Below are 25,925 nucleotides of genomic sequence, written 5' to 3' on the forward strand. Positions count from 1 at the left end.
GTATGTTGCCTTCTGAAACATGGATTCAGTTTGTCTCAACAAAAAAAACCCAAAACAGGTTCCATAGTTCTTAAAACTGTTTTTTTTCTGCTGTTCCTTTAGCCAATAACTCTAAAACTATCATCAAGAGCCAATTGTTAAAAAGGAGTCTTAAATATGAACGTGGTTTTAGTGTCTAGAAGCTAAAATTAGCTTCCAAAAAATAAAAGCTTTACCTAACAGTTCCTTTTTTTTCCATTTTTTCTTTTAAAGTTGAAACATTTGGCACAGCACGACATCTAACAATGAATCCAAAACAAAACTTGATTGCCTTTTGCTTTTTCAATCAGCAGCGACTCCAAATGAAAAAGAAAGTCTTTGCTTAGATTACATTTCAAAAATCCTGACCCAAAAAGTGCAAGCAAGCAAATACAAATAAAACAAAAGCACGTATACAACGACAAATGTGTTTTTCTAAAGAGGATTCGTTTAAGCACAGAGTTAAAAAATATACTACAAAACTCTTAAAAACAGGAATATAAGCTGATTGGTATTGCTGTATGTTATTGATTTATAAGTAATACATTTAAACGCAGCTTGGAGAAAAGACGACGCACTACAGACACAAAGAAGACAAATACATATATTTAAAAAAACCAACAGCGATGGAAGATACTGTCCTTTTGTTTATAGGTGGTAGAAACAATAACCGCACACCGTTGCGTCTCCTTCCTCACTCATCGTCACTTTTGCTCTTGTCAGACTGATCCTGCAAGAAGAAGGAGATGAAGAGCATCAAAAAGGGACATTTATAGGTAAAGATGCTTGGGGGGGAGTTGACTTCCTGTGGAGAGCAACGACAGAAGGAAACACTTGATCACAAAGTGAATATATAAGCGGCCTGAAACGGGCGGATGAAGAACAAAGGGTAGAGGAGTCGCAGACGACAGAAGCTTTGAAAAAAAACAAACCAAAAAAAACAAGGACTAAATCAAACACTGCATTTCTATTCAGAGTAAGGGGGCAAGTGGCCATGCTCGAAATGCTCGAAGGTTAATGTAAACAGTTCAGCCGAGTCAGGCCCTCACACATCCGGTACGACGCTGCCATTACAAACAGCACTGATGCACCATCACAGAGAAGAGCTGGCCTCAGGCTGCCCAGTTCAGCTGACAATGAAGGAGAAGGGTTTCTTCAAAGCTCCTTTAACATATTCTGAGGTGAAGTGGTGGTCAGACAAAAAGAAACCTGAAATCATGGATGTTGTGTCCTCCACACTAAGGAGAGAGACCATCCTGCTTGTTAGCAGAGCTCATTTAAATAAAAAAAAAACTGATGGTTATGACATTATGCATTAGTGCCAGTGGAAGTGCCAATGTGCACATCTGGAAACATCAATACTGAAGGGTATATGCAGGAGTTTGATCAACATGCGCATCTTTTTCAGGGAATAATTTCAGGGTATTGTTCAGTACTAGTGTTAAACCACATGCTGCATCTGTTTCAACAGCATGGCTTCATAGTAGAAGAGTCCAGGTGCTGGACTGACCTGGCTGCAGTCCAGACCTTTCAGCTGAAAACATTTGGTGCATCATGAAACAAAAACTATAACATGGAAGACCGAGGACTATTGAGCAGCTAGAATCCTAAATAAGACAGGAATGTCTCCCAAAGGTCCAGCAGCTGGTCTCGTTCAGCTCCCAGATGTTTACAGACTGTTGTTAAAAGAAGAGGCGATGCTACACAGAGGTAAACATTGCCCCAAACACGTATCTGAAGCTAGGAACAAAACAGACGACAATCATTGCAAAAGAGCCATCTGAGCCCCTTGATTACCGCGCTTCTGATCAGCGACTCTTTAAAGTGGGGAAATGCTCCTTTAAGTTAAGGATTGGGAAAAGAATAGCTGGGAAGTCTGAGAAAGTTTTTCAGGTTAATATAAGCTAATGAATAACTTGATAAAGTGCAGTTAGTACTTTTCATGCAGGTTTTGCAGTTTCTGATTTATCAAGTACAGAACAACGAGGCGAACAAGTGTGAGGTTGGAGCTGAAATAAATCATTCAAAGGAAAAGAAGAAAGCCAATTACAACTTGAGCTGGCAGCGGGGATCAAAGCAGGAGCAATCTGTCCAGCACTCTCCAACCTCAATCAGGCACCAATCAACTCTTTTGACTCCATATAGGAGGCGTTGATCAAAGAATTGTGGTAAACTGCTGTCCACATCTGTGTGACGAAGCGTTCATCAGACCACACCGCTGGAATGGCCGACTCCCGACCTTAGAAGTAAACACTGAATCTAAGAGGTCTTCCCCTACTTTGATCTTCCACCGAGGAACATCAAAGATATACAGATAATTAGCAGAATATTGTCTGTATGAAATAGTGAAGTGACATTGTACAGAAAAAAATGGCCCCACAACAATGTGAGATAATAATAATCATGACATCATATGATCCTTGCAGGATAGGATGAGACAAAGGGGGCTTTGTTCAGGATTTTAGGGGCTGATCATCAATACTTCTGGGCCAAACTCTGACCTGTCACACAGTGACACACAGAACAGACGTTCCACTGCAGTGTGTTGATCAGCCGTCTGCAGACGGCTCCAAGTAACAGGCTTGCATTGCAGTTTCTCAAAAGAATAATCCGAAAGAATTCTAGGCAATGCAAAAACTACTTGGGTAAGAAAGGATGCCGTTCTCTGAGGTATGTCATGGCCACCTCAGTCATTTGGCCTCAGACTCAGAATTTGTTTGGTATGAACTTGAACTAAGTGTTTGGATCATTCTGCCCAGCTGCTCTGAGAATGTTTTCACTGCCAGAGTGTAGAGCGTCATATATTTAATTGGCATAAATAAAAAATACGGCAACTCTGAAGCCAGAATGTATTTTGGTAACTACTTGTTGCCTTGACTCCTCTCTCCTTGTGGCTCTTCCTCATCTCCTAAGGACTAAGGCATGAAGACAGGATATTTGCCGCCACTGTGAACTGTTTCGGAAAAGCTTAAGTTTTATGTAAGAGGATAACTTTCACGTTCCTGGAATACATTTAGCTTGTTGCCTGTTTGGACTGCAGGAACAACATGACAACATTGCCTTCAGTTCCTGAGACTTGTCACGAGTGCTTTTAAGTATCGTCTGACATACAATGTACTTTACAATTTATTCATCTTCTACAGACAATTTAACAACAATCACTGCCGCCTCTTTGGCACCCCAGGTGTGAAAGAGATGCCGATTGGACAGCAAGATTAGAGCAAACGGGACTGTAATGACCAGGGTTGACATCCACTATGCTACAGTGTGTTATTTCTCCAGATTCCATTAAAACAATAAAAACAAAAGAATAAAAGACCTTTTCTGTTGTGCAGATTGTTAACAGTTCAAATTCTGACACTGACGCTAGTATATATTTCACAAAAATATCGACCTGGAGACCTGCTGAATGCTTTTCATGGAAATTTCTTAATGTTTTTGCTGGATTATGTTTGCCTGTGCCAGACGCTCCAATCTATGCGCTCCGTCATACTGACTGATACATCTGGCATTGTGACATAAAACAGCAGTTTCTTCTGGTTCTTTAAGAAACGCCGGCGCACAAACAACAAAAATGACATTAGATCCAGGTGTATGCATCAGTCTCAAGTGAAACAAACACCCTCCGCTATCGAAATTGATTTGAGTAAACAAGTTGACAATCACATCTAAGTCACTGTGGAAAGTGTTTTATCCATAAAAGACACTTACAATATCGTCCTGGTCCTCGTCACTGTCGTCATCGCTGACCACTGGCTTGGCCTTCCCCCGGCTTTGCCTCTTCTTGCCTTTGTCATGGCCGCGGCCCTCCCTGCCCAGCTTGATCTTCACCCGCACAGACTTGGCTGAAAGAAATACAAGCAGGAAACAGGGGCACTTTAAACAAAGTTTAAGTGTTCGAAAATGCGTCTTCTTGGAGTTTCTGCAGAGAGAGGATGTTGATATTTTATACAATCTGTGATTCGTGTTGAGCATCTACATCTCTGGCCAAGGAGAGAAAAAAAAAAAAAAAGAATCTTTGGCATGTGTTGGAGAGGACTTTATGTATCAGTCCAATGCTGCCATGATTAATTCAAGATCTTGGCAAAATGTTAATGCAATTCTGGTTAGAAATAAATGTGATGATGCATTAGCTGACTGAAATGATGGCATAACCATAGGCATGAAACCACAGGGACCATCATTTGTGTTGTGCTATTTTCATGGCATATGAATGTGAATGTGCCAGGTATCAATCTGTTTTTCAATGTTGAAAACCGACCGGTTGCTTGAATAAATGATTAAGTATAGTTGGCAAACAGCTCTGTGCATTACTGCCACCTTGTGGTTGTGGTAACAATCTCCTACCGGCAACTGCTTAAACCAGAAAGAGACAATAGTCTCATGAACTATTTGATTTTTATAGATCAATAACTGTTTGAAAAAGTCCAAAATTGTTGCCGGTATCTACAATAAAACCAACTTTACCAAACAGGATAATGGGAACACATGCAAACGTCCATTCAATCAAGTTTCCAAACCCGCTTTATCTAGTTCAGGGTTGCAGGGGGGCTGGAGAGGTGGGGTACACCCTGGAAAAGGTCGCTGGTCCATCACAGGGCCGCACTGAGACAAACAACCAGGCATGCACTCACATGCCCTCCTAGGGACAATTCAGAATCAGCAATTAACCAACATGCATGTTTTTTTCAGGAAGATCTGGAGAAAACACAAGCAAGACTGGGGGAGAACATGCAAACTCCACACAGAAAGGCCCCAGCAGTGATCCGAAGCACCTTGCTGTGAAGCCACAGTACTAACCATCACATTACTGAGCTGCCCACCATGACGACATGACTTGTGATATCATAAACAAACAGACTTCATCACGTGGTGTTGTGCTCAGTCCTAATAACAAGGGCTGCATTCAACTTTTGCACCCGTGCATGTTGCTTAGTTGTAGAATGTGTACAGAAGCAGAATTTCTTCTAAGTGGAATGCAGCCCTCATCAGTATACATGAGCGTGTCCTACCTTATATTCAGCCAAGTTTTTCAAAAGCTGATGTAGAATATCAGCATGAGACTGAATGTCCACCTGGTGTTTGGAGCCTTTCAGAGCATTTCAAACTAAGAATCTGCTCTGGTCCCTTTGGTAACCAAGAAAATGGAGGAGAGTCCATCCAGAGCTCTGCTCATATGGTATGTTGGTATGCTGGAGGGGGCAAATTGTCCAGACACTGAAATTTGCAGGTGAATATAGAGCTTATATCAGTGTATATGTCTGCAGGCCTACTGTCAGCTGTGTCTTCAACACTTATGGGAGGGGGTGAGCTTCTCAGATGTGATGGAAAGCTCTTTTCTGTCACAGAAACATGGAAAAAAGGCCAGGGTGGCCCTTAGAGACATTTTTTCCCCTTAGTTCAGTCTAATTTGACATGCAGTCCACAGTGCTCCCAGTGGGATGACAGTGAACAGAAAACCAGAGCAGCATGGGCTTAGCTTCCAGTGGAGGATTTTAACAAGATGATGCAAGGTTGAATGTGTGTGTTTCTGTGCACGGCCCAGAAGGTGTGCATCTTACCCTCAGCCTCTGACTCATAGTCGTCATCATCATCCTCATCACTGTCATCTTCGCTCTCTTCGTCCTTGGCAATCTTTTGTCTCGCACTCTTGAACACAGACTGAAGAACAATGGAGTCCTCATATATCTTTGAAGGAAAAATAAAGGATGGTTAGTTATACAGGGAGCTGAGGGGTGAAATAACAACATGGACAAAGACCAGACAGAGAAAAGCTGATCAGTACAGGATGTAAATACAACTGCTGTACAGAATTGTGCATTTCAAACCTTTAAAGCTAAACTCTAAACCTTAAAACATGTTTTTGTATTTTCGTCTCATTGCATCTAATGCACCGTAGAATTAACCTCTCAGAAAACAAACGTCGACTGAACAGAAGCTCTTTTTAGGCTATTCAACAGCTGCAAAGACACTTGAATAAACTCAAAGTCAATGGGGAAAGTCTCTTTGAAAAGGATGACAGAGGGCGAAGATGAAGTCATGAAATAATAGATCCGCTACATAACCTCTTACAACTTTACTTTTTCAATTAAATACCTTTATTCTTGCTCTGCTACAGAGATTTACTCAACAGCGCCATGTAACTGGGACCAGTAGTGGTGCAGCCATATTAATTACATGTATGCAAAGTTGATTTCTTAAGACAAGCTTGTTCTGACAGTGCCAAACAATGCCAATAACTGTGGAGCATCGTTTCTGCACAACAGCAGGAGCAAGCCTGACAGGGAGTCTTGGAAAATCTTTAGTGATGGACTTAGTTGCTCTATAAGAGCAACTGAGGACCCACGTTCTCACCAAATAAACATGGAGAGCCCAAACTGGGCACAACACTATTGAATGGGTGAAAAGCTCATCTGCTAACGAGCACATAATCACCGCTCAGAGACAAGCATGATCAGTAAATGAGGGTCCCCACAGTGATGCTTCCAGACAGCACGTTTTCTGTCAGTTCTCCAAGTGATTAACAGATTCAGAAAAGTAACTCTGTTACACACGTTTGAACACACCAGCAGACACAAAGATAACTGAGGGATTAATTAGAAGAAGCAAATTAGAGAAGTTGTGAAGAAGCGTTTCTAACCTGGGACCCCTCCAAGTTGAAGGTCTGTGCATTTTGACAGAGCAGCATCACGTCCTTCTCCAGGTCTCCCACGTTCCTGTATTTGTGGTTTCTCACACGCTCCTGTTGGCAGAAAAACACCCGCCAGTTTGAATCCTACTCATCGTATAACTTTCAATGAATGCAATACTCAAGGATTCTTTGTTTTCGGACTGTCTTTGATGGGATATTTGTCGGGTTGTGTGAGGTACTGACGAGAAGTCGCTAGAAGTGGACGTGACGCATGATGCTTTGTTGTTTTGGAAGACGGGTTGTGTGAAGAGTTTCTGAGTTGTCAGCGTCTTACCTGCAGTGGACAGCAGTTAGAGCGCTCTCAGATTGGAGGATTAGAAAGGGGGGTTTGACGGTGAAGCCAAATTAACAGCTACTCAGAGGATGCATGAGAGAAGCTAATTTTCACCATCTAAAAGAACTCAAAACCGGTTCAAGCAAACAACATCGTCAAAGTTTCCAACACTTGATGTCTCTGCCACTATATTTTCTCAACTGATGAACACCAGTGTTGCACGGTTAGTGTGCGGCCATCAGTCAATGACTGCTTATTCAAAGGCTGTGCACGATCAGGGCAACCAGAACAACACGGTAACTGAGAAAGTTTAGCGCCGATGTCCAAGTCCAAAATGAAGCAGTATAAGGTTTGCTCAAACCGCTTTAAATTCACAAGGTTGGAGTTGTTATGGATGGTGAAACTTTCTAGTTGAGTCGTTAGCTTGGCTCGCCATCAGCTTCCCTGCCGTACTCTTCAAACAGAGCATTCTGACCGCTGTCTACTGAGAAAAGGAAACTTTCTTTAAGCTCAGAACTAATGTACCTCTTTAAAATACTGTTGGACTGGGCATAAAGTTCCATTATCTGTGATTCTGTTTATACTCACACAAAAATAAAAGACCTTAAAGTAATCATTTCATTTTCACAGAATACTCATTTATTTACCTTACTTTGAATTTAACATGTTGAGAGAACATTCATTATCTGATGAGCACATTCAGATTGTTCATCATAATCCTCAATTCACGGTCATTTCTTAATGTTCGTGTTAATCTAGGTTAACAAACCTTGATCTTCTTGAAGTCCACAGGTTTTCTGATCAGCTCATAATATTCCGGGAGTTCCTTTCTGGATGGAAGCTGGACGAAGACTTCACTTAGTTGTCTTCCTGACCTGCGAGCACAATATTTTATTATTAAATCCAGATTTCATCCTGTCGAGCTGCTGAGTGTAAATTGCAGTAATTTCCATCCTTTGTATGTGTGGTGGGCAAAAAAATATGATCATGTTCTAATACAATACACATAAGTGTTGAGACAACTGTGTAGTCATTGTGGAGAATGTAGTTCGTGGCACTGCGCTATACTGACATTTCTATTACTCAACCTGCCCTCATGGATATAAGTGAAACAAAGAAAACAACAAGAACAATTGTTGGACTCAGCACATGAAGATATCAGAGCAGAGTCAGGAGGACCACACAGAACAGACGCATACATGCATGCAGGCATATGGAGAACTGAGATACAGCGTCCTGTCAGAATACAAAGTGAACTTATCAGCATTTGCAGGTGGAACCTGCAGCGCAAATAATTTGATTCCATCGAAGGAATGCAGCGCAATTAACAATTAAGTAATAATGCTCAACCATTTCAAGATAAGGGAGGTAAACAACAAGCAGTCGGGTGCATAAAAAAAGCTGCCAAAACGTAAACAGAAATGATTAAGGAGGACGAATAAACTCCAAATCACTTTGCAGACACCAGTGAATGGATTCCCTGCTCTGGACACACATTATTGCACTGATTTATTCCAGTTATATCTACAACTATTACTGTAAGTGAAAATGCTCAGTGCTTATCAAATGCAAAGTTTGTCTAAGACAGAACACAATGCCAGCTGCAAGCATGAGCCCACACAAACAACTCACAGTGAATTCATATTCATCATCCCGCTACATGCAAACATTAACTGCATCTTCTTCCCAGTTCATTTCCCCACAGCAAGGAAAATGGGTTAAAGGAGATAGATCATGTTGAAATCTTACGTTTTTTGTGTTTCTCCCTTTTCTTGTAAACCAAGGCGTTTGATTGCTCCACAAAAATATAGCTTCTTTCCCACATTTTATGCCAAAAACAGAGAGTGGCTCCAAAACTAATCCATCTGCCAAAGTCTGAATGTGTGACTTCTTTATATGCAGTTAAATTCTGCCAACAGACTTCCTGTCACGATGTTCAGAGAGGCAGCATGAACTCTAATGTTCCTTTAGTGAATTCAACAGATGTCAGGAGAAAAATAATTTAATTACATGCATCTTCTTCTGTTAATACCCTCACCTGCTGAATAATAAAAAAGAGGTCCAACAGGTTGGACAACTCTGCCTTTGAGCAGAAGTACAGCAGCTAAACTTCTGGACAAATAACTGAGCAAGAGAAATGTTTTTAATCAAATACTCAACTACTGTTGGTGTGACCTTCAAACTGTAGTGGTTCATTTATGACTGCAAGAGAACAGGAAACCAAAAGCTACAACTAGCTGGAATTCCACAGTAGAGACAACTGTCCTGTGTACTGTATTAAATAAGGAATCACTCAACTATGTGCAAGAAATACAATGAAAACATAGCATTGCTCTTTATCCAAAGCCCCACTCCAGCAGTTGTTAATCCTCTAAGTTTTTCCATGACTGAGGCTCTAACTACATGTTCTTTTTTGTCACTGTTTTGTAATCATCAAAAGCAGAAACACTGGATTCATCTGTCGTTCAGGCTGATTTCAGGGCTTCTGATGGTAAATTACACTGATATTATGTCACCCACTGCAGGATGACGTCTCTCAGCGCAGTGATACAGTAACAGCCACCTCTAAGAAAACAGCTCACTGGGGACTAACTAAGAATCTGGAGAATCTGGAATTCCTGTAAACCCCGAATGCTTTGAGGCCTATACGCATGATGTACCTCAGCATGTTCTATGGAGGAAATTAAACTTAAGACCACTGCCCGGCTAAACTGAGGAAATGAAAGTTTATTCAATTCTAAGGAGCTCATACAAAAAAAGCCCTTATGAGTGCAGATATGTACAGTGTAATTGATCTCCTTTAGAACTATAAAGACATTTCCAAGCTTTTTAAAAGGACAAAGATGGTTGCCACTTAAGTTTCAGAAGTAATTGAACAAACAGGCTGATGTGCGCGGTTAGCATGCGGAGCAACCATCAGTGAGGAGATCCGATCTGCCTGAATCAGAGCAGACTTCTGGATTTCTCCACAGCGTAAAAATATAATGAAGCAATCAGGATTTACTGACTCACAAGCTGAGATTTTCACAAGCTGCTTGTTTATGCTGGTCGAACACGGTGACCACCTGTGACAGAAGAGAATACTGCCACCACAGACACAGCATGAGACGTGAATAGAGAGATCTTACCCATCTCTGTAGTTGATCACTGTGTCAATGATGGTGTTCATTTGCTTCGTGAGTTTGGGCGGGTTGGGGGAGAGCTTTTCTGCCGGCGGTCGTCCACGTCTCTTTTTGGCCTTCGATCCTCCGTCGTCTCTGCTCGACGAGTCTTTGTCCTGACGTCTCTTGCGTTTGCGTTTTTTCAGCCGGATCTCCTCCTCCATCTCCTCCAAATTTCCATCCTCAATGGCCTGAAGGTCACAAACCCCAGGGCAGAGACAAAGTTCATACTCAGTCATTAAACCTGTCCAGTAAGATGCAGAGCTGCAGTGTCATGGCCTCACGTTTAAAAATAGATGATTTGTATTCTCCTAAAAAGAGTTAGCAACTGCTATGCAACAGCAAATTTCCCTGTACTGTGTGCATGTAGTCTTGTCTTGGTGTTTCTTTTCTTCTTTATGGGATAGCAAACAAGTTTTCTTCAAATGAGAACTTGTTTGAATCACAGCCAACATGGACTCAAAGTGCCATTGTTCTATTCTAGCATTCCCCGAAACCTCTGTCCCAGTTAATAAAACGGATCTGACCGGCTTAAGATGACTCTCCCCAGGCGAGAGTGTCACAGTCTTCTTGATGTGGGTCAGTGAGTGCTGCTAGCATCACAACAAGCAACAATTTGGTTTTTCAATCTTATTTAAGATGGATAATGACTGCTTGGTGCATGAAAATACTCAGAACTAGAGGAATCAAATGCATACAGGATGTCAAAAGAAGAGGTGATGCAGCACAGAGGTGAACATGCTGCTGCCCAAAACTAAAAGAAAAAGGAATCATGTTCAAAAAGATCATGTAAAAATGTTTTTTTCTTTTATATCATTTTCAGTTAAATACAGGCCTTAAATGTTTGCAGACCGTTTGTATCAGTTTTTGTTGTGTGTCTTTACCTTTTACAAAAGTTACTGAGAGCACATATTAGTTTGGGGTGTGCATCTCCCACAGTTTGATACATACCTAGAACTGTGTGGTTTGCATGAACGCGCTGAAATTTTCACGTGCGGTGTTCATATTTTCCAGAAATTTAAACCGAACGAGGCAGTTTTCAACTGAAGGACGTGAAGTGAGCACAGCTCTCTTCTCACAGGGTCACACAAACACATCGTGCTGGCTCGTGCACACTCACACACTCACAGGATGCCACAGACATTGCCATGATTTCCGCACCAGTCACAGACATAAATATCTTATACACAACTAATGCAACTAAATTAGGACAATTATAGACCTGAAATTAGTTAACTTCCCTCATGTATGATGTACATTATAAAAAAAACAGGGAATCACAAGAATTTTGGTCCTTCCTAAGGCAGGAAAAAAAGCTTTTTGTTCTTTGCTTTAATCTTTTGCCACAACTCTTAAGTATCTACAATATCATATCATGAAAATTTTCCCTCTCAGCTGCACTGTAAGCTGGTAAATCTTTAGCAATAAAATGGCTGATAGATGTAATAACCCTGGACTTTGTTGACAATCGAGCCTGCAGTATCCGTGACTTGTTCTTGACTGCAGCTGGTGTTGTTTATTCGAGCTGTATTAGAAAACAAGGCTTCATGATGTCTCAAAAAGGTAAGTGTTCACATCCGTCGTGCCACTGCTGCTCTTTTGCCCAACACTCCCTCCTTCTTATAAGATCCAAATCATTTCCAAACATCAGATTTGATGATATACTGTAAACCGCGCCAGCCTTTGTCGTTATATTTACCTCACAAACCTCACAAACAACAGTTGAAGGCGCCTACTGTTCGATCTGAGCGGGGCATCGGGTGAGTGGCCCGGCTGATACACTCTATAAACGATGTGCAGGCTCTGCTCACTCAGCTCACACCTATTAATGATGCAGACCAACTGATATTTTGTATCTGACATCTGTGTGTTAATGACCGACAGAGGAAAGTCTCCAACCACAAATGACTGCGAGAAATTAGTGTTCAGCCGTTTTAGAAAACTACCAGACCTTCAAACACGGGAAATAATTCAATTTTTCCAGGTCGTGTCTGCTACAGACAGACAAACTAAGACGTCACTGCTTTTGACTTTGCAATTTGTTTAACAGGCTACAAATCTATAAGATGTGTGACTAAATTCTTCTTTGTAGAGTAGATTTCTAATTTCACTGTGAGCGCAGATGCATGTCACATTCAATGTTGTTTCAGACCCGATAAATCAGGCTGCAGGTTACTGACGTGTTCACAAATATCTTAAACAATGTACGATATCATATTAGTTTTCAGTGTTCACGAATGAATGACTCAACAAGGTTATCTGTAACACCAGGAAGTATTCTCTATTCAATTATTTCAATAATCAGTTACCAAAGTATTTCACAGAGCTGAAATAAGTTGCAGTGGAGGGGAGCTGAGATGTGAGAAAAGAAAGTTTTTGATAGTTCTGATGTATGTGTGTGCTTACATGTATCACCTTATTTGTAGTTTGCTGACTAAGGAAAAAAATATTTGCATCCTGATAAAATGAGTCCATACCCGTAGCCACTGTTTTTCAGTCAGTGCGTCGCTGTAGTCAACGTCACGACGACAGCGTGATCCTCGACCGAACATCTTCTCCTCTTCCTCTTCATAGGTGAGTCTTTCCACCTCAGCGTCATCTTTGATGATCCAAGAAGGCAACTCATCTTCCTCCATTAGGCGAGGCTTACGTTTTGGATTCCTGGCATCCTCTCGTCGTCGGTCCATGTCCATGCGCTGAGGAAGAAAGAGAGGAAAACCACAGGTGCATTAGCAAATAAGTGACAGTATTCTAGGTTCCCAAATGGATCCCATTAGATGGATTTATACTCAAATAGACAGGTGATGGTAGATCTATAAAGCATCAGGATCAGGCAAGACATTCCAAAACCAAAACCCTACTGTTTTATCATGTTTATGTTTATGTATTTAGCAGACGCTTTTATCCACAGCGACTTACAAATGAAGATATAACAAGCTATGTAAAAAGCTAACAATAAACTACATAGAAGGAACCCACTAGTCCGACTCTGTCAGAGGTGACAGAGTAGAGATAGAGTGCAGGCATAGAAGGAAGTGCAGAAAGAAAAAGTGCAAAGATAGAGGGGGTAGAGAAGTGCTAGGATAGGAGATGCTCTCTGAAGAACTGGGTTTTCAAGAGCTTCTTGAAGATAGACAGGGACGCCCCTGTTCTGGTAGCGCTCGGTAGGTCATTCCACCATCGGGGGACAACACATGAGTTTGGATTGTCTTAGGCGTGGTGTAGGAGCTGCTAGACGACAATCCTGCAACGAACGGAGGGACCGAGTTGTGACATAAGCCTTTGCAAGGGCACTCAAGTAGATGGGAGCCGTTCCATTAAGCACTTTGTAGGCTAACATCAGTGACTTGATCATGATCAGTGATCATAGGCCACCATCATGCTATCACCATGCTGAGGTCTTTTCTCTGTGACAAAGACCTGTGATCACAGAGAGCAACAGATCTGGAGTCAAACTGACCAACTTCATCGCATTTTTAGGGAGGCGTTTGCTGGCCGCAGTGTAAACTCAAGCTATGAATGTCTCATACAGGGCGCCCAGCAACCACAGAGCTCGAAGCTGATTCGAGCCACATGAAAACACGGCAACTTCATCAGGACCTTGGGAAGCTTGAGTGTTTGTTTTTTTTTTAAAAACACAACGCACAAGGGAAAACAGCAATTAAAGATATCTGAAACACAAAGGGTTACAGAGTTATGAAGTGTGAAAAAGACAGCTGTTATACTTCTAATTAAAATGGCAACACAGGCCATTTTATTATCTATTATTATGCAAAATTATGCTTCTCAGTGCCTGAGCAAATGGAAAAATATTACCAGATAAATAGGCTCGTCACAATGTGCACAATCAACCAGTTTTAGCTGACTCCTCTTTCAGAAGATCAATGTATTAACAATTCTTTCCATTTCAACTGTTTTACAAGCGGCATTGAAATGAGACCAAAACATGTACTTCCCTTACCATGAAGAGCTCAAATTCCTCTTCATTGCGGGCTATCATCTGATTAAGGGTTTCATCATCAGGTACCTCATCTTCATCCTACAATCAACGAGATGAAATCATCAAGACAGTCCAAAACCAAATCTTGTTACTTGGTTTTAACTGTCGCAGTTTTAACTGTCTCGCTCATGTTCAGTTCAGTACAAAAAACAGTCAAGTCAATAAATAAACAGTTAAGATTCTATCACACAAACAGAAAAAAATGAGTGAAGGACGAATATCTGCAGATCATATGAAACCCCCTCCCTGCAATTCAATCAAAACTATCTCATTACATGATTATTATCAGATAAAATGCCAATTTAGTCCCAAGGCTTGAAACATTTTCGCTTAAAAGAAAACCAGTTAAACTTTAAATGAAAAAACATCTTACAAACCTCATTCTGCTCCTCATGCTCTAAAATGGCCTGAAGAAAAGCCCGCCGCTCGTGGCTTGATGACTTCTGGTCAAACATGCCGGCCTGGATGACCTTCTGATCCACATTCAGTTTGTATTTGGCAGCAGCCAAGATCTTTTCCTCCACACTGTTGACGGAGCAGAGACGAAGCACGCGTACCTCATTCTGCTGGCCGATGCGGTGAGCCCGATCCTGAGCCTGAAGGTCCTGTAGTCAGCAGATCGAGAAGAAATGCTTCACATGAATCGAGATTAAAAAGGGAACATATGTACCAAGAACAAAGCCCAAAGTAAACACCTTTAAACTTAAAAAATCTTTTTTTTAGTTGGTCAGTATAGCTCAGCCTGTTCAGTTAAATATCAACTCTGACCATCAATACGATCTGTCAGGAAATTAAAGTCAACAGGGTGCCATGATCACTGCAAAGTTTAACCCCATGTTCCTTCGCTTTTTATTGTGTTTAGACTCATGTTTAGACTGTGTTTCTCTAAGCTGAAAATGTGAAGGCAACGACTTAAAAGAAAACAGCACGCAATGGATATATAGTTTCAATTCAAAAGCAGACTGCTTTCTGAACATAACTGAACACGAGGGACAGCCACAGACACCCAACAACCCTGTGGCACTTTTGGGACTTTTCATCCAGATTTCAGTTGTTTGTGGCAACTTTGACTCCTGCTCTGGGATTCTCAAAAAAACTGCATGGAAAGTCTGCTGCGATAAAACAGATGCAGTGAAAACGTCGTATTATTTATCCATTTACTCCATAATCGCACCCCCCAGCTAAGAACATCTTTAAATACAATAAAATGACCTGTTTTGAGAGAGAACAAGCGGTTTTATAGCGCACAAAAATAGATAAAAGATCAACCCCAATGATGAGCATGTCTGCCCAAAAAGCAGTAAATATCCCCTCACATCTGCCCATCTGAAGCTACATTTTGTAGACTTCATCAATACAGGTTAGACATAGGAAAATAAAGTGATGGATGTACCTGGTGGGGGTTCCAGTCGCTGTCAAAGATGACGACGGTGTCGGCAGCCTGCAGGTTGAGACCAAGACCACCTGCTCTGGTACTGAGGAGGAAGATGAAGTACTGAGATCCTTCCTCATTAAATTTCTTCAACAGAGCAGCTCTGTCCTCAGACTTGGTGGTTCCTGAAAAATAAAATCTTATTTTTGTTTGAACATGAACAGCTCATGCTATAGAATGCAGTTTAGAAGTAACTATATAGTTTGACAGTGTATGTTATGGAAAAAAACAACAACAACAATACAAATAAACAAGGTATGCATGAACAGACAGCATCTTATTCATTTTAAAGCAAGCTTTTTGCATTAACATAGCTAACACATGTCCTTAAAAACTTGAACTTGTAAAAGCTTTACTGCACTTTTAAAACATGGACTTAGTAAGTTATAGCTGGTTATTAACCAACTAACTATGTTAGAGGCTCCTTGACAGCCGGGAGGTACAGCTGCCAGCACTACTTCAGTCTCATGGGCGCAGTGGACACAATAATTTACAATTACGTTCCGTTCATTTAGCAGATGCTTTTAACAGACATTAAGGAACGCACTGGAGAAATATGTGGAGTTCAGTGTTTCACCCGAGGAGCGTTGAGGATCAAACCAGCGACCTTCCAACTCAACCACTCTACCCCCTGAGCCACAGCCAAGGGCTGTTAAAAAGTCTCAACATTTTCTCCAACACCTGCACTGCTCTGGCTTCATTTTGTCCCAGAGTTTAGGTTCTGAAGGCATCATGTTATCGACAGTATAACCCGACATATAAGAACATTTTTTATTTCAAACAGTTTTTGTTGGATTGTTTTTTCTTTTCAAACCTTTGCATTCCTTATGTGTCACAAGAATAATTATTATTATAAAGTGAAAATATCACCCATTTACTTTAAATAAATGATCAAATCAAGCCAGCTCAGGAGGTCACATTTCCATGCTGCATATCAAAAAGAAGTCTACGAGGGCTGTTAGCCAGAAACAACAGCCATCACTATGTTTATTTGCTGGAACTACACAGATACTTTTTAGCATTGTTCCAGAACGGAGCCGCTTTCTTCACATGTGATCAGAGTCCTCCTCAAACAGGCATGTTTGGATGATCTTACCATCGAGGCGTAAATACTGAAAGTTGCGATAGCTGAAGTAGTCCTCCATGATTGTCATGAGTGAGGTCATCTGGCAGAACAGGAGGACTCTGTGGTTGGTGGCGTGCAGCTTCGGTAGGATGCGATCGAGGAGCTCAAACTTTCCAGAAGCTCGATACAACTCCTGCCTAAGTGGAGACAGTGACATTTAAAATGAATCGTAAATTCTCATCGACGAGGGTGATAATCAAAGCCCCGGTGGCGCCTTGAATGACTGCGGTTAAACAGCCCGAAGTGGGAGACACCATCTTGACACTTGAGCAGAACTGAAATGTTTATTCAGCAGAAGTTCTGGGAGCTGTAGCTCTTTATATATTATTACTGTGGAACCTGGTAGCAACACGATAGAAAAATATAATAAAAAGCCAGCTATTAAGGCTATGTATGTATGGTGAGCAAAGCATCCCTTCGGTTTGTCTTGCATCTCCTGTGACAACACAGAAATATCATGACCAAAGGCTAATTTAACAGTTCCATTTTTTTAAGCATGTCATTTGTTCATAAACATGTTTCTTTAAGAGACTTTTGATGTCCTCAGGTGACTTGAAAACAGAAAAAACCCAGCACTTACAGAATGGCATCCCACTGACTGTGTGCAACTGTCTGATGCAGAAGTAATACAGTGTAAAAATCCACAATATACCTCAAACTTTAATTCAAGTTTTGAGGTTTAAATAGTTTTAGATGACACAAAGACAGCACACCCCAGGGAGCTGAACCACTTTAGACACCTGATGAAGGCCATAGAGAGGATTATACTCAACCACCTTCGCCCGCTGCAGTTTGCCTACCAGCCGCACATGACGCTGTCATCGGCCCTTTCTCACCTCGAGAGCACTGTAAGAGTCTCAGTTTTAACTGTTCCAGTGCCTTTAACATCATCCAGCCTCGACTGCTCAGGGGGAAGCTGGAGAGAGCGGGAGCCTGAACCATCGACTACCAGTGACAGTAACAGCTGAGCAGCTCAGCTCATTCAGCAACAGACTTTTAGTCCCGCCGTGTGGAAGGAACGCTACCACAGGTCATTCTTACCGGCAGCTGTCAGACTCCATAACACCACACGAGTGCACTCACCCATCACTGTTACTTACAGTTTCACCTGCATCTTACCATGTTCCTAGGTTGTAGACATCATTTTAAAACTTGTACAAAACTTTTTACATTCGTTTATTTATTTTTGTATATATATTCCTTCATCACAGAGCTCTGTAATGTGCAATATTCTCACTCAAGGGATAAGAAAGGCTATTTTATTCTCAAATGCTCTCTTCTGGTCATTTACCCATAAGGACTTCACGCAACTCCACCTCAAAAACAACATAATATCATGATGATGTCATCACCATCTGAAGTAATTCCGACAAGCATCAACTCTGCAGTCAGCTTTTACACTAAGACACCAGCAAAGGAGATACTTCATACATGTACTTCTGGAAATGGGTGCATATGTAAAGAAGCTTCTACACGCCGTCAAACGTACAAAAAAACCTTCCATTTGTGCCGTTTCAGTGCTAGACCTGCATCAGGCAAACAATTTCTATCAACCAGAGGCCATCTTAAACAGTGTATAAGCAATCACACTCTCTGAAGGTCTCAGACAGGAGTTAATGTTACAAATAATTGAATTTCAGTTTGTTCTCATATCTATTATTTGCGGTTCTCCCTTTGCTCGTGTGTTTTCATTTCCTCATTTCCTTGTATAATCATTCTCACACAAATAAATGATGAGGTCTGACAAGAGGTCTTGTGCCTATGCGGTAGATAAGAATGAATTTCTGAAATACCGAAACAGGAAAAAATAAGGGATTAAATCGTTCTGCGAATACTCTGACCCCAAGTGCAAAAACATTGCTCAGATTTCCATAAACTTTAGAAACAGAGGTCTAACTTAAGGTCTCATATCAACCTAATAAAAAATTATTATAGATCTAGTTTTTGTAGCTTTACGTTTTTCAGATGTGAATTACAGTTTAAGGCAAAAAGTGTTAAATCATCACTATCTGATAACCCTTATCAGTAGCTCCATATACAATATTATCTAGATATAAAATTCAACATATTAATCAATGGGTTCTAGCTCTCTAATATGTTGCTGTAGATGTGTTTACGTACGGAGAAAAAAGAAAAAAAACAGCTCAATGTTAACTCTCCAAGTGTTTGAAAGGGCCTGAAGTTGGGGCTGTGACCACATAAAACACTGCAAATGGAATGGAAATGGAAAATGGAATGGAAAACATGTTTCCAGTGATGTTATAAATGTTGACACATATCTGCCATAAAAAAAAACAAACACTATAAGATCCAAGAAAGTGAAAAAAGTTTACTCTCACTCTGATACTTAACTCACAAATGAAACCGATAGTGGATAGAATTCTTTCAGATCCAATACTCTAATCCAATAATCCAATACTGGATGATACAAACTCAGAAGTGTGGTGTAATATTTACCCGTTGATGATGCCGTTTGGATACCCCAAGTGCTCAGCAAAGGATTCCTGTATCAGAAAACATGTTTTAGTAAAAGTAAAGAAAGGATTTAAGCACTGGGAACAGACTTTAAAACAAATAGAGCTCTTTCAGGTAATGTTTTTGAATAAAAAGCTGTAAATTTGTTAACTGAGACAACCATGGACAACAAGATACCAATACTAAATATTAATGAGTTGCACTAATTAGTTGTCAGCCGGCACACCTCAATGTGCGGGAACATGTACGGATGGTTGCAGATCTTCTTCAGCTGCATGATGGTGTTCATTAGAGTCTTGGCACCTCCTTTACCCTGGAGAGATGAAACAGTTTCACATCAAAACCGTGATTCTTAACAGATATAACAAAATATTTGACTCAAGGACTAAAATATAACCCTAGAAAACTAAACAGCACTGCACTAGAATTACATTATAACTTTTATTTTGCAACACTGTGTCCATTTCATTTCAAAAGCAATTTTCTAAGTTTAAAAAAAGAAGAAAAAGTAAGATGAAAAGAAACATTCAAGTTCAATCACCACAGTCCCAGCCTCAGCATGACACATAGCCATAAACCAAAGTAAAGACACCCAGCGAGGCCTCAGATGCCCCAGTGATATTTACCTTCTTGTCTTTCTCTGAGCCGTCTGTTAGGAGGATGCCTTTCTGCATGTGGCGGTACAGAACCTTCTGTATCGCAGACATGTCACACTTTATGACATACTCCACCTGCATGAATGACAGGAGGAAAACAAAGTTCAGAGGCATCGTTGCATCTCCCTGAGAGTTTGTGTGTTTGTGCTGACACCGTACTTAATATCACACAGTGGGGTTACATGAGTGCCATCGGATCGGATTAATGGCTAAATTACAATAAGATCGGGTTATTCAGCTCATGTAGACACCTTAATCTGACAAAAAACGGATCAGATCGGGTTAAAGACCAAATTAAAGACCAATCAAATTAAGACCCCGAGATAACTCAATCCAAATGCCCACTGAACGTGCACGTAGACGACAGTGGATCGGATCGAGCGTTCTGCGCATGCTCGAGATTTTTTCCCGGAAGTCGAAGGAAATGATATTACTGTTGTTGTTGCCACCGTCGGAAAGAATGAAAAACAACGCACAATGGAGAATGTGCCGTTGTGCATCGCGTTTGTGCCATAACCAGCTCATCACAAATGTAGAGGGACGGAGCTTCATCTTGCTCTTCGTTCGCCATCTTTCTTGAATACCTGAGTTTGTTGTTGTTGGTGGTGAAGACGTCAACCGAAGTGGCTCTATTAGCGATAAAATGGCTACAGCGCCACCTATCGTACCGGGGTATGACATGCTTTGTGCCAGTGATTCCATTCATTCACCGCCATATATCCAAGGATAATTACCCTCAGATAAGGAGCATAACCCAACTATAGCTATAATGGAGTTAATCTCTTCATGTGGACCCACTGACTGTCTCTGCTTTGAGATCATAGGGAGACGAATGCAAAAAGAAGAAAATACAAAGCATGAACACTAAAACAAAGGCATTCTCTAAAGTTGCAGCAAAGGTAAGAAACTTATGAAGTTCATTAAGACACTTATTACATATAATGTCACTCCAGTCACATAAAAAGACTAAACAATAATTCATTTATATCGGTTTCCCATAGATTATGTCATGAGGGAGTGTTCACTATTTTCTCATAACTGCAAAACCTTGACATGGTGACCCTGTCATTGATCTTAATTAACAGCTTCATGTATTCTCTGAGGGAGGAAAGTAACATTCAAGGTTGGCACCATCTGAAGAGTGTGTGATATACAGACGTAGGGCTAGGGATGAAATTATCCCACATTTAGATTGAAATCACATTTCTGTAGAGCTTGGTGATAAGGATTTCACATTTCCAGTCAATCCACTGACGGAACAAACATCGATAGTCCCCCAGCACAAACTGTGACAGCAGCCAGTGTGTTTGGACATCATATCGAAACTCACAGCCGTTTGTCATCCGAAGAGGACTGAACGCATGTGGGAGAGTATCAGTGGACTTATTGAGAGGCACAAAAGCTGGACTGAGCCGTGTTATCCTCCCATTATTTAGTCATTTTTTACTATTCAAAAGAGCTACTAATTTTACTGTGGAACCGTGTGCAGAGCATCAGTTCACCCCAGCTTTCTCTGTCTTCTGCAAACAGTCCGCACAAACTCGTGCTACAGCAACCGCTCCCCTCTATATGCACAGATAGACAGAATAAATATATATTCATGAAAGCAAAGCTTGCTGAATTACATTGTTGCTACCTGGATGCTTCTGTTGCAACATTTGATATATGTCTATATGTTGAAGCAACTAATTAGTGCAATTAAAAAAAAAAGAATCACCCAGCAAAAAGTATAACAATTTTAGGTTGCCTGTTCCTGCTGGAGGCAGCAAGAAGGAAGAGCTTGTGCCGTAGCATCAAATATGAATAAGGAAAAATATGGAGCTATTTTAAATATTTAGCTATTTTTAAGTACAACAGGATTAACTGGAGTCTAAAGAGCAAGTGTCATGAAAATGAAATATGAAGGCATTATGTTGCTGATAGGATTATGTGCAATGTAAATATATCTGTTAATAAATGTGAATAGAGCTAAAAAATACCGTGTTACACACACATAATGAGAGCACCATCAATTCATATCGGGATCAAAATACACAGACAGTTCATCCAATCACCTTCATCCAATTCAAGCTGTTCCATTATCCAAACAGTTTCCACTTCCAAAACAACAGCAACAAACATTTTACTTGGTCACATAAGGCCTGTAAAATGTATAAAACTGTTCTGGAGATGCCAGTACTGCATTGTAGGTTATTTCAATCAAACCACAATGCAGATTTTCGGCCTGCAAACTTTGGAAATACCAATATTCTGCCTTAAATCAAACAAAGTCAGGCTTCAATCTCACCTTCTCGGGCAGCTGAGACTCCACTTCTTTCTTCAGTCGGCGAAGCAGGAAGGGGCGAAGAACCTTATGTAAACGGCGAATAATCAGGATGGTCTCTTCTTCATTGAGGTCAACCTGAACAAATAAGAGAGGATACGTGAAGATGGTACCTCAAAGACCAGTTGGTTCTGCAGCTGATAAGCTGAGCTAAAAGCAGATTCTCTTTTCTTTTTTAGACATTTTAACGCTTCAGAAAAATTTCTACTTTTCCTGCAAACTAAACAATTACAGCCAAACCTGAAATAAAAAGAGCGAACCTCCAGAGCAGCTCAAATGTTTGTCTCACTCATGGTGAAGACACCTGCTAACTGAAGCGGTCGTATTTGCGCTGATGATTCATTTCGTTCTTCAGCTGCTTAGACTTGTCTGAAAATGTAGGCATTTGTTTCCAGCACTTCACATTTCTGTGTGCTCCACCTCAAGGTAAAGACCTCTGAGAACAAACAGCTTACCCTGGTAGCATCTTCTGGGAAATGGGCTGTGTGCTACTTTACCCCCTTAAACTAGGGGGCAGAAAATATGACCCCATGGGAAGTATAAGTAGAGCTGCAGTACACAGGGCAGTAAAGACGTGGTGAAAAGGAGAAAGTTTGCCTGAGCTGTGGTCATAAAAAGCAGCAACATCGACACTTTCTACAGCGCTGAGGTGTGTATCAAAACCTTGACGGAAAAGATATTAGGAGCCAAAATAACAGGCACAGAAAGAAAGAAATTTTTTTAAAAATGTGAGTACACAACCAACCAGAAATGATCTGCTCCTAATGTTATGTTATGAATATTATTTAGCTAATGGCCACCACTGACGTGGGCAGGCAGGGGGAGTCAGGAAAGTGTCCTGCAAAAGTCCCAATCCCCAACACAAAGCCCCTGCAGTCAGCTTTGGACTGTTTTCTTCTTCTAATTAGTCTAATTAAATGATATCAAAGAAAAACTAGTTAGTCTGGTTTTTAGTATTGATTACAAATAAGACCAGAGAATCTATAATGAAAATCATCTAATTAAGCACATTTGCAAAGACTAGCTGACGAAGATAAAAGTTGTTACCCGCTCTCCTGTCATGGCGAACGGTGCGTTGAACCACTGCTCGAAGGTGCTACAGCTCTTGAAGATGGTAGGCAGAAGGAAGTTGAGCAGGGCCCACAGCTCAGGCAGCTTGTTCTGCAGTGGTGTACCGGTGAGGAGCAGGCGGCGGGGAGCCACATAGTGGGTGTTCAGCACCTGGGTCAACTTACAGTGGTGGTTCTTCATGCGATGACCCTCATCTACAATCATGTACTTCCAACGAATCTGCAAGTGGATAAAAACCCAATTAACCCCATGGGACAATTAGCATTTTAAATAGCCTGGATTATATAAACAGCTCATAATTTGTTAAAAAAAAAAGAATTTGTTTTACTTGTCTGTATCCTCAGGGTACAAAACCACTCTGAATACAAATGAGAGACATGTTTATGGTGTTCATTTAGACAGGATTTACATTTTTCTCCTTTAAATAAATGGAATTATCTTCAATACTGCTTTGCATGGGAATTATTTTCATTCCTAATAAAATGTTAAGTGCATTCACAATGCAGACTGAAGTAAACCCTAGTTGAGCTGCAAAACCAGAATTAAAAGTTCAAAAACATGGTAAATATAAATGGATATAGCAGTGTCAGTACTGCAATTTGAATGCTACATGTATCAGGACACATCCATCTGTTTTCTTTACCCACTTAATCCAATTGAGGGTCACAGGGGGGTGGAGCCTAAGCAAGCTGTCAATGGGCAAGAGGCAGGCTACACCCCGGATGGGTGAGACAAACGAGAGAATCAAGCATCCACGCTCCTACGGTCAATTTAGAGTCTTATCAGGACACAATAAAAAAAATTGTAAGTGGTTCTTAGCAGATCTTACAATTAGGTAAATACACCCTCAAGCACAGAAAAGCACAAGATTTCTTTTAATGATTCTTTATTTTACAAAAAGCTGTGTATGAAAACATTGTTATCCTTATTAAAGTCCATCCTTATTGCTTCCATATTCACAGCCGCCTGCTGCTAATTCAGTGCACTTGATGCACTGATCATCAGTGAATGTGAGCACCTTTATAAAAGCTAAGGTTTTGTCAGTTTGCTGGTCTGGAGCATTCAGGTGTGTGTTAACACAATGTCAAGGAGGAAAGACATCAGCAGTGATCTTAGAGAAGCAATTGTTGCTGCCCATCATTCTGGGAAGGGTGATAAGATCATTTCTCAACTATTTGAAGAACATCCCAGCAAGTTCACCCCAAGATCAGATCATATTTCTGATGATTAGGATTAAAGTCATTGTTCAATCTACTTATTCTTAGTCTTAAAGACACTCAAGAAGCCTGCACGTTAATTAGGATAATATTAAAGTAGGACTGAGCCCTGAAGAGACTGTTCAAGACTCTTTGAAAAGTTGATAAACCAATTTACGTCCCCAGCTACATGCTGCAGCTGCAGGTATTCACAATGGGAAAGCAAATGAACCACTCCGCATGGCTGCAAAGTTCATCACTGGTGTTAGTTTTTCATAGCACAGATTTTTGTCAATAACAGACTCTAACATCATATGTTGCTGTAGGTCAATGGTGGATTCCACAGTCTCTGCTCAACAAACCAAACCCTCAGACAGCGATCTATGATGCGTGTCCTGTTTTCATGCATTTCTTTTAGTGAATAGATGAGGGGAAAACAGAAAAAACACAAAGAAAAACGTGGCTGTGGTGGAGAAGTTGATGTATGGATAAAAAAAATAAATAAAAAAAAGGACAAAGGAAACATAAGACACATGATGCATGCTGATGATTCCATTTTTACTGAACAGCTAAACGAACAATCCTCCCTTGAGAGCTGCTTCAGGAGTTACAGTCTGCATTGCCAAGGCAACATCCTCAATAACGGGACTATCTGGGGCCTAAAGAAAAAAGTTTCTTTCATATACAGCGCTGTTTGACAGTTTCCTCACAAAGAAGCAACGAGTTCCACGGTCAGGTTGTTTTATAAAGACAGTGACTAAAGAGAAAGTAGAATTATCTTGCATAACACAATCCAATACATTGGTCATTAGAGCCATAACAAGGAGGGTTAGGGTGGTTGTAGTTGTGTCTCACACCCACTCAACAAGTTTAAGAGTCAGTTTTTCCAAACAAAGTATCTGCCACAAAAAAAAATAAAAAATCTAAATCTGAACTCATTCTCCTGGGAAAGGAATACAGATTCAAATGTCCAGTCTTCTGCACAAAGTCCATGTCTGCATGAGCACGAACGTCCTTGGTGGTTGTTTGGAATAGTTGTGTGGATTACTCATTCACAAACACATCTGGTGCAATCACAGCCAACACACACAGCTGGCAGAACTGTGACGAGTGTATTAGATTAGACTGAATCACTCGACCTTTAAGTACATGACTTAAATCCTCAATAAAGCTTCGGCTCGAATGACAAGATAAAAAATATTGGTAGTAATGTAGTGGTGGGTTGAGGGCAGCAGCAAGCCTTGATGCTTGGTTAAACTGCAAATACATCTTAAAGATATGAAGCCTTACAGCACAGCTTTGGAGTAAGTCAGTTCTATTTATGTATGGTAGTGCCAAGAAATGCTTACACACCAGTTCTCACAATAACAAGGTTCAAAGATACGTGCCGTTCCTTAAAACAGATAAATTGTTGTTGGCTCTCAAGTATCTTTTGAAGTCTAACAGTTCTGTTGTTTTAAACTCTTTCTTTTATTTTTATTGAAGTTGTCTGAAACAGCAAT

The 25,925-nt window shown here is 40.7% G+C and overlaps 1 protein-coding gene across 3 annotated transcripts in view; it reads right to left on the minus strand.

The window, feature by feature from the left end:
• Positions 1-386: 386 nt before the first annotated feature.
• The window catches only part of smarca2 (SWI/SNF related BAF chromatin remodeling complex subunit ATPase 2), a 46,617-nt gene continuing 21,078 nt past the window's right edge, over positions 387-25,925 (minus strand). For all 3 annotated transcript variants that reach the window (XM_072387337.1, XM_072387336.1, XM_072387335.1), the window contains 16 exons: positions 23,204-23,446; positions 22,121-22,234; positions 19,804-19,908; positions 19,404-19,490; positions 19,160-19,206; positions 16,673-16,839; positions 15,538-15,701; positions 14,522-14,749; positions 14,106-14,183; positions 12,622-12,840; positions 10,112-10,335; positions 7,753-7,858; positions 6,659-6,760; positions 5,580-5,706; positions 3,730-3,863; positions 387-748 (listed from right to left, as the gene is read on the minus strand). In XM_072387337.1, coding sequence (XP_072243438.1) covers positions 713-748; positions 3,730-3,863; positions 5,580-5,706; positions 6,659-6,760; positions 7,753-7,858; positions 10,112-10,335; positions 12,622-12,840; positions 14,106-14,183; positions 14,522-14,749; positions 15,538-15,701; positions 16,673-16,839; positions 19,160-19,206; positions 19,404-19,490; positions 19,804-19,908; positions 22,121-22,234; positions 23,204-23,446 — 2,181 coding nt within the window. In that variant the 3' untranslated portion in view covers positions 387-712. The remainder of the gene's footprint in view (positions 749-3,729; positions 3,864-5,579; positions 5,707-6,658; positions 6,761-7,752; positions 7,859-10,111; positions 10,336-12,621; positions 12,841-14,105; positions 14,184-14,521; positions 14,750-15,537; positions 15,702-16,672; positions 16,840-19,159; positions 19,207-19,403; positions 19,491-19,803; positions 19,909-22,120; positions 22,235-23,203; positions 23,447-25,925) is intronic.

This window comes from Leuresthes tenuis, unplaced genomic scaffold (genome assembly GCF_036924035.1).
Source record: "Leuresthes tenuis unplaced genomic scaffold, fLeuTen1.0.hap1 SCAF_6, whole genome shotgun sequence".
Lineage (NCBI taxonomy): Eukaryota > Metazoa > Chordata > Actinopteri > Atheriniformes > Atherinopsidae > Leuresthes > Leuresthes tenuis.